Source organism: Asparagus officinalis, chromosome 3 (assembly GCF_001876935.1).
Source record: "Asparagus officinalis chromosome 3, Aspof.V1, whole genome shotgun sequence".
In the NCBI taxonomy this organism is placed as follows: domain Eukaryota; kingdom Viridiplantae; phylum Streptophyta; class Magnoliopsida; order Asparagales; family Asparagaceae; genus Asparagus; species Asparagus officinalis.
Genome location: NC_033796.1, coordinates 35,649,678 through 35,663,956, shown reverse-complemented (window position 1 = coordinate 35,663,956; position 14,279 = coordinate 35,649,678). Strand labels below are relative to the sequence as shown.

The following is a 14,279-nucleotide window of genomic DNA, read 5'->3' as shown; positions in this document are numbered from 1 at the left end:
CCCCCAGGCCGCCGCCGAAACAGTCCGGTCCAAAATAAATCCCAACTGAGTTCGAACTCAAAGATCTCGCAGGCTGCGCAAAGCCGAAGTCATCCCTCCGCGTCTCCGCCTACGTCCCTTCTTCCAGAAGCAATCAGAACCTTCTTCCTCTCCTTCCCGACTACCATAATATTCAAACGAAATTCCATTCAAGAATAACCCAAAATCAGCGCAAAATAAAAATGCAGTTAATGACCGGATTAACTACCTCTAGAATTAGATCACCCCCCACATCATGTCCTCCGTCATCGAGTGCCTCTTCTGTCTGGGCTTCACCCGCCTTGGGCCTTTCCGCCGCTGGCCACCCATCGTCGGCGCCACGACAGCGCCTTCCTGCCCCCGCCGCGTCCCCGCCTTCTCCCCCATCCTTTCTGCGCCGTACGTGCCGTCCTTCTCAGTCTACAGAGCCCGACCTTTCAGCCCCAAGTGGGCCCCCGTCCCCCAACGGATACCTATGGACCCCGCCGCCGTCTCTCAAACGCGCCGCCTACTCCGACGTCGGCGGCCGATCCCCCCTTACATCCTCTACTCGCTCGAGGCTCAACAAAAAAAAATAAAATGGAGCTCGTTTGCCGGTCGCAGCGACCGCGGGCGGGGGGGGGGGGGGGGGGGGGGGGGGCGGGCGGGGCCCTCAATTTGCGGTCCATGATGGAGGACTATAGAGTCTCTGATGACACCCACCAGCTGTTGCTTCGACGATGGGTTCGTGCCACCGGGGCTTGCATTGGAAGGCGGCGGTCTGGGTGCCTGAATCGGGAGGCGGAATGACGATTGCCGACTGGGCGTTGGAGGAGTGCTGGGGATGAGTACAAGCTTGTGTTCAGCGCGCACTCGCTTTGGTTGCTGGCGAGCGTGCGCGGCGCTGATGGCGGTTGTTGGCGGCTGAATTATTTTGCATTAGCGGTTTGCGGGGGATTGAGAGGAGCAGTCTGGCTTAGCAGGCGTACGCGATTGCGCCCTCCCAGATGTTTGTCGCTGGGGCTCGCCGTGAAATATGCTGATGTCGTGCATTCTGTTGTGTTGCAGGTAATTTATAAGGGAGAAAATCATGATTTATAATCGTACATTAGCTTCCCACGATATGTTATTCATCCTTGTGTTGGTTACTGTTGGAAGAAAGTAGACCTAATTGAAGTTATGTTAGTTATCTTCCACATGTTTGCATTTTTCATACGTCCACCATGTAAAAGATAGCTAATAATGACTTCAAGAGTGCACTGTTCCTCTGCATAGTAGGCAACAAATTTAGCACACGTGTAATGTGTTGCAGGCAGCTAATTTGTCTTGATTTGTTTCTTGATATAGCTAAAATTTGAGTTGTCATAAACTAATTTGTTATTTCAAATCAGGATTTTCTCTCTTGTAAAGTTGTTATTTTATACCAACCTATATTTTTAAACTTTGTTTTTGGTTCCAGGATGATTTCTTGCCGAGGACACCTACATCATTGGAGCATATTTTCAGGTCGATATTCTGGTGAGAAACACATTGTACGCTGGTTTTATTTGTTTATGGGTAGGCAATGGGAAGTGCTGTCATTTTGGGATTAAGGTGTTAATGGTTTTGGACAGTTTGCCTTGCTTGTTGGTTATAGCTTGTATGAGGGATACATTTACGTCGGAAGAGAAGAAGCTGAAAGATCCGAAGAGGTTTTATGCTCCTGGGAGGATGTTTCATATCGTTGAGAGAAAATCTTGCAGGTATGTGATTTAAAGATTGTTATTTGCATTGTGGGTTTGTACTTAGAAGATTACTCATGTTTTCCTTGATTGGACTACAACAACAGGAAATAGCTAGAATTTTTGTTTCATAACAAATGTGAAGAGTGTTGACTATTGAAAGTTGTTTTAGCTTGATATATGTATTATTAGTGCACAACACCACAACTATAGTTCTTAGGTAAAATGGTTTTTGACATGGCATGACAATGTCATCAGGTTTCAAGGGGTTCTGATTTGATCTTCACAATTATTTATCTGTTGTGAAAGTGGAACAATTATGTACTACTCATGATCATGATCTTTCGAGCCTTTCTTGCAGAGAATGAATGAGCTACAGAACCAGTAGCTTTAGGCTGAACAACTTGCTTCACTAATGACTTTACAAACATTACAAGTAGTTATAGGACATAAGCTTGCTTTCAGTTCCTTATATTTGGAGTAATATAAGTGACCTACCTATCAAATATAATCCACGTATCATTCGAATATGTAATTGTGTAGGAGAAAGCTAAAACTATCCTTGTTACTTGTAGAATACGTAGCTTTGATTTATCAATGGATTGTGTAGATCGAGAAATTGATATTCAATGAAATGGAATAAAATAACCCATGAGAATGAGGCTAATCGCCATGTGCATGCCGCTACTGACTAGTACTGTGTGAAACTAATAGGTAAAGATGTAAGCAGATCGGTAGCTTCAATTTAAGTTTTCTCAATGTCCAAGGTGAAGAAATGTCAATCTGATGCCCCATTCTTCCTCCATTGTGTGTTGATTGTTTACCTGAAGTTGGCATCATGACTGGGTTAATTAGACATGAGCAGGAGCATGGATTTTTGATATAACGAATCAATTATACATCTTGGGACATGCTTCTGTTCTATGTATAATATCCATGTGCATTCATGTACACCTAACTTCTAGCTGTCTTAGAACAAACCTCTAGGATGGATTTTCTGGATCTTTTATATATTGATTTTTTTTTTTTTGAAAATTCAGTTCTGTGAGATTACCTCCAGAGGTGAGGACTGCCATTCCAGTAGAAGGGAGATTTGAACATATTGTGCTTTCTTGCAATGCAATTTGTGACCATAGAATTGTATGGATTGAGCAAGAGGCGCAAAAGGCTCTAGAAGTAAGTAAATTTCATGTTCCTCGACAATTTAATTAATTTACATTTATATTTATTTCAAGATAACATGACAATAATGGCATTTGTTCTTGTCAATTACAATGATATCAGTCATGTGGGTTCCATCTGTGTAGAAGAATTTCTCCTGTAGGATATTTCCTTAGCACAGGGGTTAACTCACATCCTTTGAATCTACCTGTTTGATCCTAATGTTTCATTACATAGCAATTAAGTATAGGTTATTTAGTACAAATTTCTATATAATCTTATTTTCGGTGAAGGTTTTAATTTTTTTTATTTTGAAAGATTTTTCACATCTTCATATTAGCTTTGTAAATATGAAAACATCTATTTGCAACCAGAAAAGTGGAGTGAGATTTCTGTAAAACAAATTTATCTTAGCCTTTACCTTGTAGTATTCAATAACAGAGAAGATGTTTTCTGGGGGGGGGGTTATCCTTGCGACTGAAGTGCAGAAGGATACAACAATGATAATTTGTCAGGAGTTGGAAATAAAAAAAATCTATTAGGGCAAATAAATGAAGATACAATTAACAATGTAATTCAGAGAAATTACATAACAGATTTTTTAGGGAACAATTTACTTGGTACAAAAGGGTTATAAATCAAAGTGATTGTTTGACTAAGTTACACCATTCGGAGGTGAAATAAGGTGTAACCTTTTTGTTGACTCATCTATCAATGCAGCGTACATGCCTTAAAATTGTTTTGCCGGTTTGACCTCTTTTTCTATCTTTTTTTCTCCTAATTGAGAGAATCGATCATATCAATTTCATAAAGGATATCATGGTATTTTGTCCTAAAATCTCTGTAACTGCATTAAAATTTCGAAGCCATGACATGCGTTGAGGATTATAATTTTATTAACATTATGTTTATATTCCTTTGAAGAACTTCATATGAGTATGGGCATATAAAACATTTATGTGAATTTTCAGATAATGGAGCAAGCTGATAAGATGAAGACCCCTCCAACACAGCAAAAGATGGAGAGAAATCACTCTCTCGAAACAGAGCACAAGGATGCAATGGAAAGAGCACTGCTTCTGGATGTACCCTATGTGGCTTCCCCTGGAGAATTTTGCGAAGAAAACAGCTCCTTGTCTCCTTTAGACAAGAAAAGCTTGTCTAGTGTTTCAAAATCCAGCAGCAGGAGTGATTGGGATGGATTGGTGGAGGAGCTCCTTAATGAAGAAGAGAAAGTGGAGCAAGAGAAGCTGACAATCGGCGATAGTGCTATTGCTATAGTTGAAGGGTAAATGTCCGCAGTACATAGCGAGTGGATATTTCTTTTTCTTTTCATGGTTGAATTCTTTTTTTTTTTGAAATATCTTTATTTTTTGTATTATAAAATGGGTGTTGTTCAGTTTTATGTATAGGTTTTGCTGGGAATGCAATTGAACAGTCAAGTTAATAGGAGTAGTGATCTTTTCTCCAACCTCTAGTTTTTTAAACATCTTAGCAAAATTGATTGTTTGCTCTGTTCCTTTGGATGTATGATGTACTTCTTCTTCTTCTTCTTCTTCTTCTTCTTCTTTTCTTTTTGCAAATATTATCAAGTGAAGAAAGTACTCTGCAGGTTTGCTTCTTCAGGATTTAAACTCCGGTTGTTTTTGTTTCCTATTTCCTTTTACTGCGTGATCGTGCTTATTGATTGAATGAATAATAAGAAGTTTGGCTTGGTACAGAAAATATTTTTTCCCCTATACACACTGTACCACGCTCATTCTTTGTTTTATTCCTTATAATAAAGAGATTGAATATTAAGTTCGTAACTGAAGGTATACTAAATTCTTTCGGCATTTCACTACCTTTGGTTGTTATTTATGTACTAATTTTTCATATTGCACCCATACATCATGCTGTACATAAAAATTTAAATTCAATAAATATGTTTTCTAATCGGAATTAGTTAATTATTAACTTGTGTTAATAAAATAGTGAAGGTGATTGTTTAATTATAAAATGAGGTTTGCTTCGGTGCTCCAAAAATAGTTTTTTTTTTAAATTTTTAAATTGACAAAAATAACAAATTAGCTAAAATAAGAAAGGGTATGTTAGTCTTTCAAAAATCTCTTTCTATCCTAAACTTGTGTAAATTTCAAAAACATAGCAACATTGTTCGTATATTTTACCCATATTTTTGGGTTAAGTCTTTGATGGGAAAATTATATGTCACCCATTTGTATGCAAATCTATTGCTTTATTAGCACAAACCAGTTGAATTTCCTTACTTGTAGTTTCTCTTATTTTTGCATACTAATAGAAAATACATGTCCTGCACGGTTTGCAATTTTTTTCCATTCAATCAAATTTACTTCTCAATCTAACGAATGAGGTTAATTAGAAACCAATTGAACCCTCCTCGCGCCAGGCAGTCTATTTCTAAAAGAAAATCTATCTTTATATAGAAAAATGAATGATTACTGATTTGAAGAACGAGAAATTTAAGGGCTTAAAAGAAAATCTATCTTTATATAGAAAAATGAATGATTACTGATTTGAAGAACGAGAAATTTAAGGGCTTAACAACTACATCATACTATATAATTAAATAATTTAAGGGCTTAACAACTACATCATACTATATAATTAAATTTTTAAAAAAAGGAAAAATAAGAGGTACCTTTCATGGCATTCTCTTTCTCTTCACGAGATTTTTTGGAGGCCGACCGGTTTCTTCTAATGGAAAGTGCGGAGAAAAGCTTTAGTTTTAATAGTTAATTAAAGAATTCTAATTAATGATAAATTCTGTTTCTCCCAAAAATTAAATTTCCTAAAATAACCTGTTTACCCATAGTTAATTACAATTTTGGGTGTGGAACACCTCATAACTGTCAAATCTATCTACTTAGAATTGTGAGAGGTATTTTTAAGAAATTTATTTACGGATATGCCATCATTGCTCTAACTAATCATTATGGAGCACTGAAGCTGTAGGCTTATAAAATTGAGATGGAAAGATTCTCTAAAAATATGATGTTAAATAAATCTTAGATTTGGTGATTTTAAGAAACGACTTAGTTTTTCTCCAAGTCCACAATCTTCGAATTACAAGGAAAACGGTCGATGACGTTTTTGCTTTCTTTAAGATCTTTATTTGCTACAAGAATAACAAGTCGTTGTAGTATAGTGGTGAGTATTCCCGCCTGTCACGCGGGTGACCCGGGTTCGATCCCCGGCAACGGCGAATTATTCTATTTTTGCTACTTTTTCCTACTATTGTTTTCTAAAAAAAAAGAAAAAAAAGAAAAACTCCTCCATTTTAGAAAAGTCACGGGTCAAATCCTCTACATGAAACTTTGAAAGAACATTCTGAACTTTGAAATCATAGCACAAGACATCTAAACAGCAGTGCATCGTAGAATATGGATATATAAATCAAAGTTGTGGTTCCACGTCCACCCTCTGAATTAACTTTGAAAATGTTATTCCCTGACACCAGGTTATTGAAATTATTACCCTATTATCATAATGTGCAGCATTAGAATCATTCTTTTGGTACAAATAGGATATCAAATCTGTCATACATACTGTCGCGGTGCATGTGGATAGGTAAGATGCTCACAAAGTAATCAGCATGAGTTACCAGGCGAACTTTGTCATAATTTGGATGAAGTTTAGCACTCAATCTTGAATTTTGAATTTCTAATTTTCTCAGTGCATATTCTTTCTCATCATTGATGGTGAATCCTAGTCCAAACTTCCTCTTTCAAAATTACGCATCTTTATTGACCTAAGTCTCGTAAGTATCAATTAAATTCCTGAGTTCCAACATGTAAGAAAACTTGCTTGCCGATGAGGAAAAAAATAAATCATGAAGACTCAAAAAAGGCATCATAAGGTTATTTGTGTGTTATCAAATATATATTTTGTGTTTTGAATTTATAATCAGTGCAAAAAAGACATCAGTGTATTGGTTGTAATATAAATTTCAAACTAGGTGGATTTAAAAATAATTCTAGTTTCAGAAAATGGGTATGTGCGCTATATACATTTTGTAGGAACAACGAATGCATGCCTGGATTCCTGTTTTTCCCAGTGTCCAGATTCCATTAACCTTTTTCAATTTGTAATTTCCTTCCTTATTCATCCACACCCCTTCATCATCCCTTCACTATACAAATATATAGAGAAACCAGTATACTGTCATACTACAGGAGAAGACAGCGAGGCAAATGAAGAAAAATGCAGATTCAGACATGTCCTTGAATCTTGATTTGTGCCTTGGTTACAAGCCGACAGTTTCTATGGCGGAGACCTCCTCCACTCGTACGCCTCGAGTCTCTAGAATGCCAACTAACAATCCACCCGATCTGAAGAGGGACCTCATCTTTCTCATTCTCCAATTATTGGATGAGGGAAAATTCTCAGAGACTGTCCACAAGTAACTTAGCTGAACGTACCTAATGATTTTCTCTATTCTTTTCTTTCTTTCTTTTAAATGAATCTTACTGTGGTTATACATTATTTTTCAGGTTGGAGAAGGAGTCAGGTGTCTACTTCAATATGAAATACTTCGAGGACACTATACTAGTCGGAGACTGGGACGAGGCAGAGAATTATGTCTCTGGATTCATTAAGATGGATGAGAGCACGCAATCGTTGATGCTCTTCTTCCATCTCCGTTGGCATAAGTATTTTGAATCAATAATCAGGTGACACAACATTTAATCCGTATGTGAGCAACATATTTCTTTCTTACAATACAAAATTCTCTTATTCGATCGTGATATTCTTGATTATTGATTAATGTAGGGAAGATAGAGTAAAAGCTTTGGATATCCTTAACAAGGAACTAAGGGTCTTCCAACCGACATATCCGCAGCTTTACAAGGAGATGACTCAATATCTAACTACTCCGAGGTACACGTCACAATATACTGGTTGCATGTAAATTTTCAGAGTTTTATCCGTTTTTTTTTTATTTTCTTATCAGGGAGGACTCTGCTTTGTCTATTGAGAGTCATGTGAAGTCATTAAGGGCCATGGCCGTGTCTGAGATCAACAACGTGATCATCTCTCATCCGCTTCTATGTGATAAGCTGCAATTTCCCAAATTTAGCAATAAGCGATTACTCACGCTCCTCAGCCAGAGGTTAATATTAACCTTAGCTTATATATATGTCTCTCATCTATATACTAAGAATATTTTTCTTTTTTGGTATGTTGTGGCAGTTTGCAGGGGGTGAAAATGCTTGGTATGACAGAGAAATGAAGATGAACTGGGGATGTAAAGCTTCTGTCTGTGCGCGCGTGCATGCACGCGTGAACCTATGCATATGTTGCGTGTTTGCCATGGTGGAAGAAGAAAATAAAGATAAATGTAACGACTGTTGGTTCTTTTAAGGTCTTATGAATTGTTCTTGTGATCTTAGTAATTTTGCAAGTGATCATGAATCAATTGCTTGCCTAATAAGTTACCTCATAAGATGATGGGCACCATCCATTATGATTTGCACTCGTCCCGATCTATAGGTAACAAAGAATTATATTATTTTAAAATTTATAATTATTATTTTAGCTATGTTCAAAATGGACGGTTGTTAAGTTGTTTAAAAAAACAACATATTAAACTAGTTTGAGTCATAACCTTGGAGCGTATTTGGCAAACTCATAAAACGAGACCAAGATTGAATCTGACACGGTTTTAAGTTTGCTTTTGATTGGCAACAAATAAGCCGGTTTTGGCTCAATTTTTCTTAGGCCAAAAAGAGGTCATAAAACCAGTTTGGTGTTGGACCAAGGGGTGGTGGTTCAACACTAAATTGGTTTAGATTGGAACTGGGCTAGGGTTGAACGTGGCCCAGTTTTTGAGTGATTGCCAAACACATCATAAAATACTCTCTAAACTATGTCGAAAATTTCACAATATACATTTGATAATATTTTAAATAAGATGTATTTTACAGATCATGAATTTGCCGAGTCGATTAGTCCATATCCCATGATGGATTTTACGTCACCATCTAGTGATATCATTATGGAGTTTTATTTCTAGCCTCATTTGTTTACTCAATTTTACCTCAAAACTCAATCACTATTGCTTGTATTCTTAAACCCAATTATTTTTTCTTGTTGCTTTTAAACCTAATTTCCAAAATACAACAGTAGGTAGAGGACTTGTATTTATACACAAACATGATAAAAAACCCAAAATACCCCTTTCAATAACCCCACTTAAACTAGTACCTCTCTCTCTCTCTCTCTCTCTCTCTCTCTCTCTCTCTCTCTCTCTCTCTCTCCTTTTCTTTCCCCTTTCCATCTCTGAGCCTTAACTGAAAAACTCAATTTCCCCCTTCTCGTGCCCGTCGTCGTCTCGTGTCCGTCGTCGTCACAGTTGTCGCCCTTCTCGTGCCCGTCATCGTCTCATGTCCGTCACCATCGCCATCGCAGTCACCGTCATAGTCTCATGTCCGTCGCCGTCTCGCGTCCATTCTCAGCTCTCAAAATTCAAATATATAAAAAGAGAGATAAACATATTTATTTATGGGATATGCCAAATCCTCTCCAATTGAGAGTATTTGGCAAATTTTAAAAATTTTGTGCGTAGTGTTAATTAAGGGTATAAATAAATGGGTATGTTCACGCTACCCCTCATCTAAACTTTCATTGTCACTAAACCCCCTCAACGTATTTATTAGTGCGTAGTGTTAATTGCTACAAATTGAGTTAAAGGAGGGATTAGTGCAACTCAATGTATGTATCAGGGAAGTTATGCGCAAATTACCCTAATGGTAAATCATCTAAATTAGTATATCTATTCCTTTATACAAATAGGAGGATCAGAGAATTCCTATTCATGCTACCGTAAATTCAACAGTAAAATATTTACTGCAGCATGAACAGCAGTATTATCACTGTAGCACACTGGAACACTGTAGCAATTAGCAATTCGAGGAACTTACGATTGCTGTTATGAAAAGTACCATTATTACCGTAGCACAGGAACACTGTAGCATTTTCAAAATGTGAGATGCTATAGCAATTCAAAAATTACTGTAGCATTTAAGAAACACGATTGCTGTAGCATGAAAAAAATTATCGTCGTGCTTTGCACGGACCGCAAATTAGTATAATAGATAAGAACCTTCAAGCACGAAGTCGATTAGGCTGCTTCCAACCAAGTGAATATCGTGTATCTAATAATTGAAAAATTAGTTGTTTCATTATAAAGTAGATTGCTAAATAGAAAATAGTTAATTTATAATTATAATAATTATAGAAAGTGCTTGGTAATATATCCATAACTGCTCAAGAAAATTTTTCAACAGCAAATCGAAGTAATTAATTTTAAAATATCAAAGTAGGGTAGAAAATTCCCCCCAAGCTTATGCAATTGGCAAGTAATTATAATTGCTCAACAAAACACTATTCAATAGTAGGGGTGGAAATGAACCAAATAATTAACAAATAGTTCGATAATTGTTCGAATTACTATTCGATCATATTCGATTCGGTAGTTCATTTACTACTAAACAAATATTTTTTAGTATTCGAGTTTACTAACGAACAGAATTTAACCAGATGTATATTCGATTCGTTTGTCTATTAAATATTCGTTTAAAATTTAATCACAGCTTATTATTTGTATTATTGCACATATGATGTCATATTTTTAATTCACTTATCATTTCTACTTAACTTTTATATACTGATTTTAAGTCTAAAATAATCTTAAATCTATTTTCTAATTAAAATTTTGATTTAAATATATATACATCATATATTAAAAAGGAATAATTTTTATTTATAAATTTTAATATTATTTGAAAATCAAAATTTTTAGCAGAATAAATATACTCTAATATTCGATAAGTATTCATAAATATTCATGAATATTTATCAAATACCAAGTATTCGAGTTCGAATTCGAAAAACTAGATATATAAATATTAGAGTCCGCATTCGAATTCAATAATTTTAAACAAATACAAATACAAACACCTTAGTATTCGATTCGATTCGATCGTTTACCACCCCTATTCAATAGTGATTAAGGTAAAACATCAAAAAAGGGCTAAAATTTTCCCAAACTTCTACAATTGGCAAGTAATTGTTAATAAATCAATAAATACTCAACAAAACATTATTCGAAACCACATCGGAGTAAATCATATCATACTCCTTTTAAAAGCACGAGTCCAGGAAAAGCTTTCTATGGTTAATATTGTGAAGAATTTAACAATCAAGAAATTAACGGCAGTTTGCAAAGAATTTAAAATATTTGGTTAACATCTCAATATCTCAAAAATTATAAAGCACCCTCAAAAGTTCAAATTACAAATAAGCATCTAAAATTCTAAAATTTTAAAACTTGCAAATAACATAGATGAATTCAAGGGATTACCATAACGCACCTAATTTTTTTTAATATTTTAAAACTTAAAGCAACAAACATAATATCAAGAAATTAATAGTAGCCTCCCAAGAATTTAAAAATTTTAATTAACACGCTCAATGTCTCAAAATTTATAGAAACACACTCAAAAGTTTAAATTATAAAAAACAACCTCAAAATTTTAAAAAATTTAAAATTTACAAATAACAAAAGATGAATTAAAGAGATTACCCTCATGCACTTAAAATTTTAAAATTTACCGATATTAACCTCAAAGTTACAAATGTTGTAGAAAAAACTCTTTCAAAATTTAAAAATTAAAAAAAACTTTATTTTTAAAATTTATAACCAGTACACATGAAATCTGAAAACTATTGGCAGACCGCTAAAATTTAAATTTTTAAAAACTTAATCTACAGTTTTAACAATTGCAAAAAGCAGCCTTAAAATTTCAGAGTTGTAAGAAATATAGTGACATTTAAAAATTACCACTGACAAATAAAACATAGAAGTTACAACTACCAAACTTAAAAGTATTTTTTACAAAATACTCCTAAAGTTTTAAAAATTACAAATCACACCCTCAAACTTTAAAACCATAAAAAGGCTGAAATTTTAAAACTTGGCAAAAAAAGTGTAGTTGTTAGGTACTCTTTCATTAAGATATATGTATATTTAATTTCTAATTTGGGGTTTACTATCCATTTTCAGCATCTAAAGATAGTCTAAATTGATACTGGTAAACAAAAGCAATAAGAATTGATTAAAAATATCTGATTAGGGAATAAAAAATTTAAAAAATATTATACCTTAAAAATTATTGTTACCATATAAATTAAAGTAATTGCATAAAATTTTACTAATAAGTTAGAGCAACAAAACACATTAGTAACATTAATTGATAGATGTTTAAATCTATTAAAATGATAAAAGACTATAATATAATAGCTTAGCATTAATTGATTATAATTTAGAAACATTAATCTCTTAGTCTAAATTGATACTGGTAAACAAAAGCAATAAGAATTGATTAAAAATATCTGATTAGGGAATAAAAATTTAAAAAATATTATAGCTTAAAAATTATCATTACCATATAAATTAAAACAACTGTATAAAATTTTATTAATTAGTTGGAGTAGCAAAACACATTAGTAACATTAATTGGTAGAAGTTTAAATCCATAAAAATGATAAAAGACTATAATATAATTGTAGGCGTCAAAAAATGCTAAAAGATATCCAAATACAGCTCAAGAGGAAATCATCCAAGGCAGAAGAACACAAGTATGGGCTGTCTCGCACGCGAGACAGTCTTTGCTGTCTCGCACGCGAGACAGTCTTTACATGTTAATAATATTTATAGAGTAAAAGAATACAATGAATTACGTATGGAGATACTATCAGAATGTTCAGATATATCCTTCAAAAGAATTAACATATTTCTATTGCAAATGAGAAAGTGACGAAAAAAAAATCTAAAATTTAGAAAATGTCCATTGTTATGGTAATTCACCATCTAAAGATGAAAATATCAATAAGTTATGTCTTCATAGGCCCAAAAGAGCTATGGCCCAAGCCCAGCAAAAAACAAATCTATCGACCAGTTGAGCAAACGAGTCATCTTTGCCGACATGAAGTGCGGGGTCAGTCGACCTCTCATGATCAAGATGACTCCTCAAGAGTCCACCCACCTCATGATCAAGATGACTCCTCAAATAGTCGGCTCGACCATCTATTCGGCAGTCTACTCGGCCAGAACCTCGCTCAACTGTCTGGTCGACAAATCATAAGGACGATTTAAAATCCGACCCGTCTCTACTGAGGGGATAAGATCAACTAAGCTCCCTTCAGATATACGTTAATCGATACTACAGTATTGATCGGTCCTATCAAGATCTCGACTCTGACAAATCTCGTGCGTAGACAGCTTAATCTGCTCACAAGTCACTTCCCTGAGATTACTAAGATATTCTCTCCTGTGCTCGAATGACTTCTCTCCCAGTCGTCGGCTGACATCTGTAAAGCGAAGGATGACTAAGCAGCAGGCCTACCTTCCGTAATGCCTCATCTGTCAAATTCGGGATCTTATGGAGACAGTTTTTCCCATGCTCGAATGACTTCCCTTCCTGTCACCAGCCGACATTTGTAAACCAGAGGATGACTCAGCAGCCTGTCCGTTCACCCCACAACCGCCCTCCAATGCATAGTCAGAGTCAAGGGTCAGCATTTCAGCATTTCAGAGGTGTTGGACTATAAAAGGTGGGAAGGAAGGTAAGAAAAGGGGCCTTCTTCTTCTTCTTCTTCTTCTATTTCATAAAAAGCTGAGGATCATTTCTCCCTCTTGAGCTACTTTTACTAAAAAAGAACTAATAACTCAAAAAAGAGTACCTCCTTACAAGGACCTCAATGGTCCTGAGACTCTTCCTCAAACCCTATTCAAGTTCACCAGCTGACTTGACCGTCAGAAGTACCACGGGGGAAGCAAGCCCAACCCTCTTACGGGTTCGTTCTTCTTGTTTATGTAGAAGAATCAGGAATTCCAGTCCAAGGATCAGGTATAAAGTTGGAGGAGGAGTCAGCCCCATCTCTCATCCTCTCCCTCTTCGTCGTCAGCATAAATATCTGAACTGCATCTATCAGCGTAAAGCTCTTATCGATTGTGTGATCTCGGACATCAACAGTTTGACGCCCACCGTAGGACCCACTTAATTATCTGAGAAGACATGCCTAATTCTAAGCAGGGGCCTGATCTCATTCATTCTTGAAGAACACCACTAGAATCGTACCATTCAAGTTAAACAAAACCTGGAATCACATCATTCAAGCTAAGGAGGATTAGTTTATGGCTATGAGGAGCCAACATAGGTATAACCCTCAAGGGTTTCAATAGCTTTCTGAGGAGTATTTGCCAAGCAGGTCATCCCCCAGAAGGTGGACCTGCTTCCAGAACCCCGAAAGCCCTCCTGGAGAAGACACACCACTATGGTGTTTTGTCTGGCTTGAAAATAAAGCACATGCTTCTTA

The 14,279-nt window shown here is 35.6% G+C and overlaps 2 protein-coding genes and 1 non-coding gene across 3 annotated transcripts in view; all 3 read left to right on the top strand.

Annotated features, from left to right (window-relative positions):
• LOC109833772 overlaps nt 1-4,393 on the top strand; it is a 5,454-nt gene extending 1,061 nt beyond the window's left edge. Inside the window, exons 2-5 of the mRNA XM_020401577.1 lie at nt 1,457-1,515; nt 1,611-1,739; nt 2,759-2,894; nt 3,851-4,393. Coding sequence (XP_020257166.1) covers nt 1,457-1,515; nt 1,611-1,739; nt 2,759-2,894; nt 3,851-4,171 — 645 coding nt within the window. The 3' untranslated portion in view covers nt 4,172-4,393. The remainder of the gene's footprint in view (nt 1-1,456; nt 1,516-1,610; nt 1,740-2,758; nt 2,895-3,850) is intronic.
• On the top strand, nt 6,031-6,102 carry TRNAD-GUC. Its single transcript has one exon. It is a non-coding gene; the product is annotated as a tRNA-Asp (tRNA).
• LOC109832484 (protein TOPLESS-like) lies at nt 7,488-8,256 on the top strand. The gene is made up of 4 exons (XM_020399837.1): nt 7,488-7,570; nt 7,671-7,778; nt 7,852-8,010; nt 8,091-8,256. Exons 1-4 carry the CDS (start codon nt 7,497-7,499, stop codon nt 8,128-8,130), a joined length of 381 nt encoding a protein of 126 aa, XP_020255426.1. The 5' UTR covers nt 7,488-7,496; the 3' UTR covers nt 8,131-8,256.

Excerpts from the sequence above, each read along its gene's own strand:
- LOC109832484 (XM_020399837.1), top strand. The coding sequence starts at position 7,497 with ATGGATGAGAGCACGCAATCGTTGATGCTCTTCTTCCATCTCCGTTGG. Across the intron at positions 7,571-7,670 it reads TATTTTGAATCAATAATCAG|GGAAGATAGAGTAAAAGCTT; the intron begins GTGACACAACAT and ends TGATTAATGTAG. Across the intron at positions 7,779-7,851 it reads CAATATCTAACTACTCCGAG|GGAGGACTCTGCTTTGTCTA; the intron begins GTACACGTCACA and ends TTTTCTTATCAG.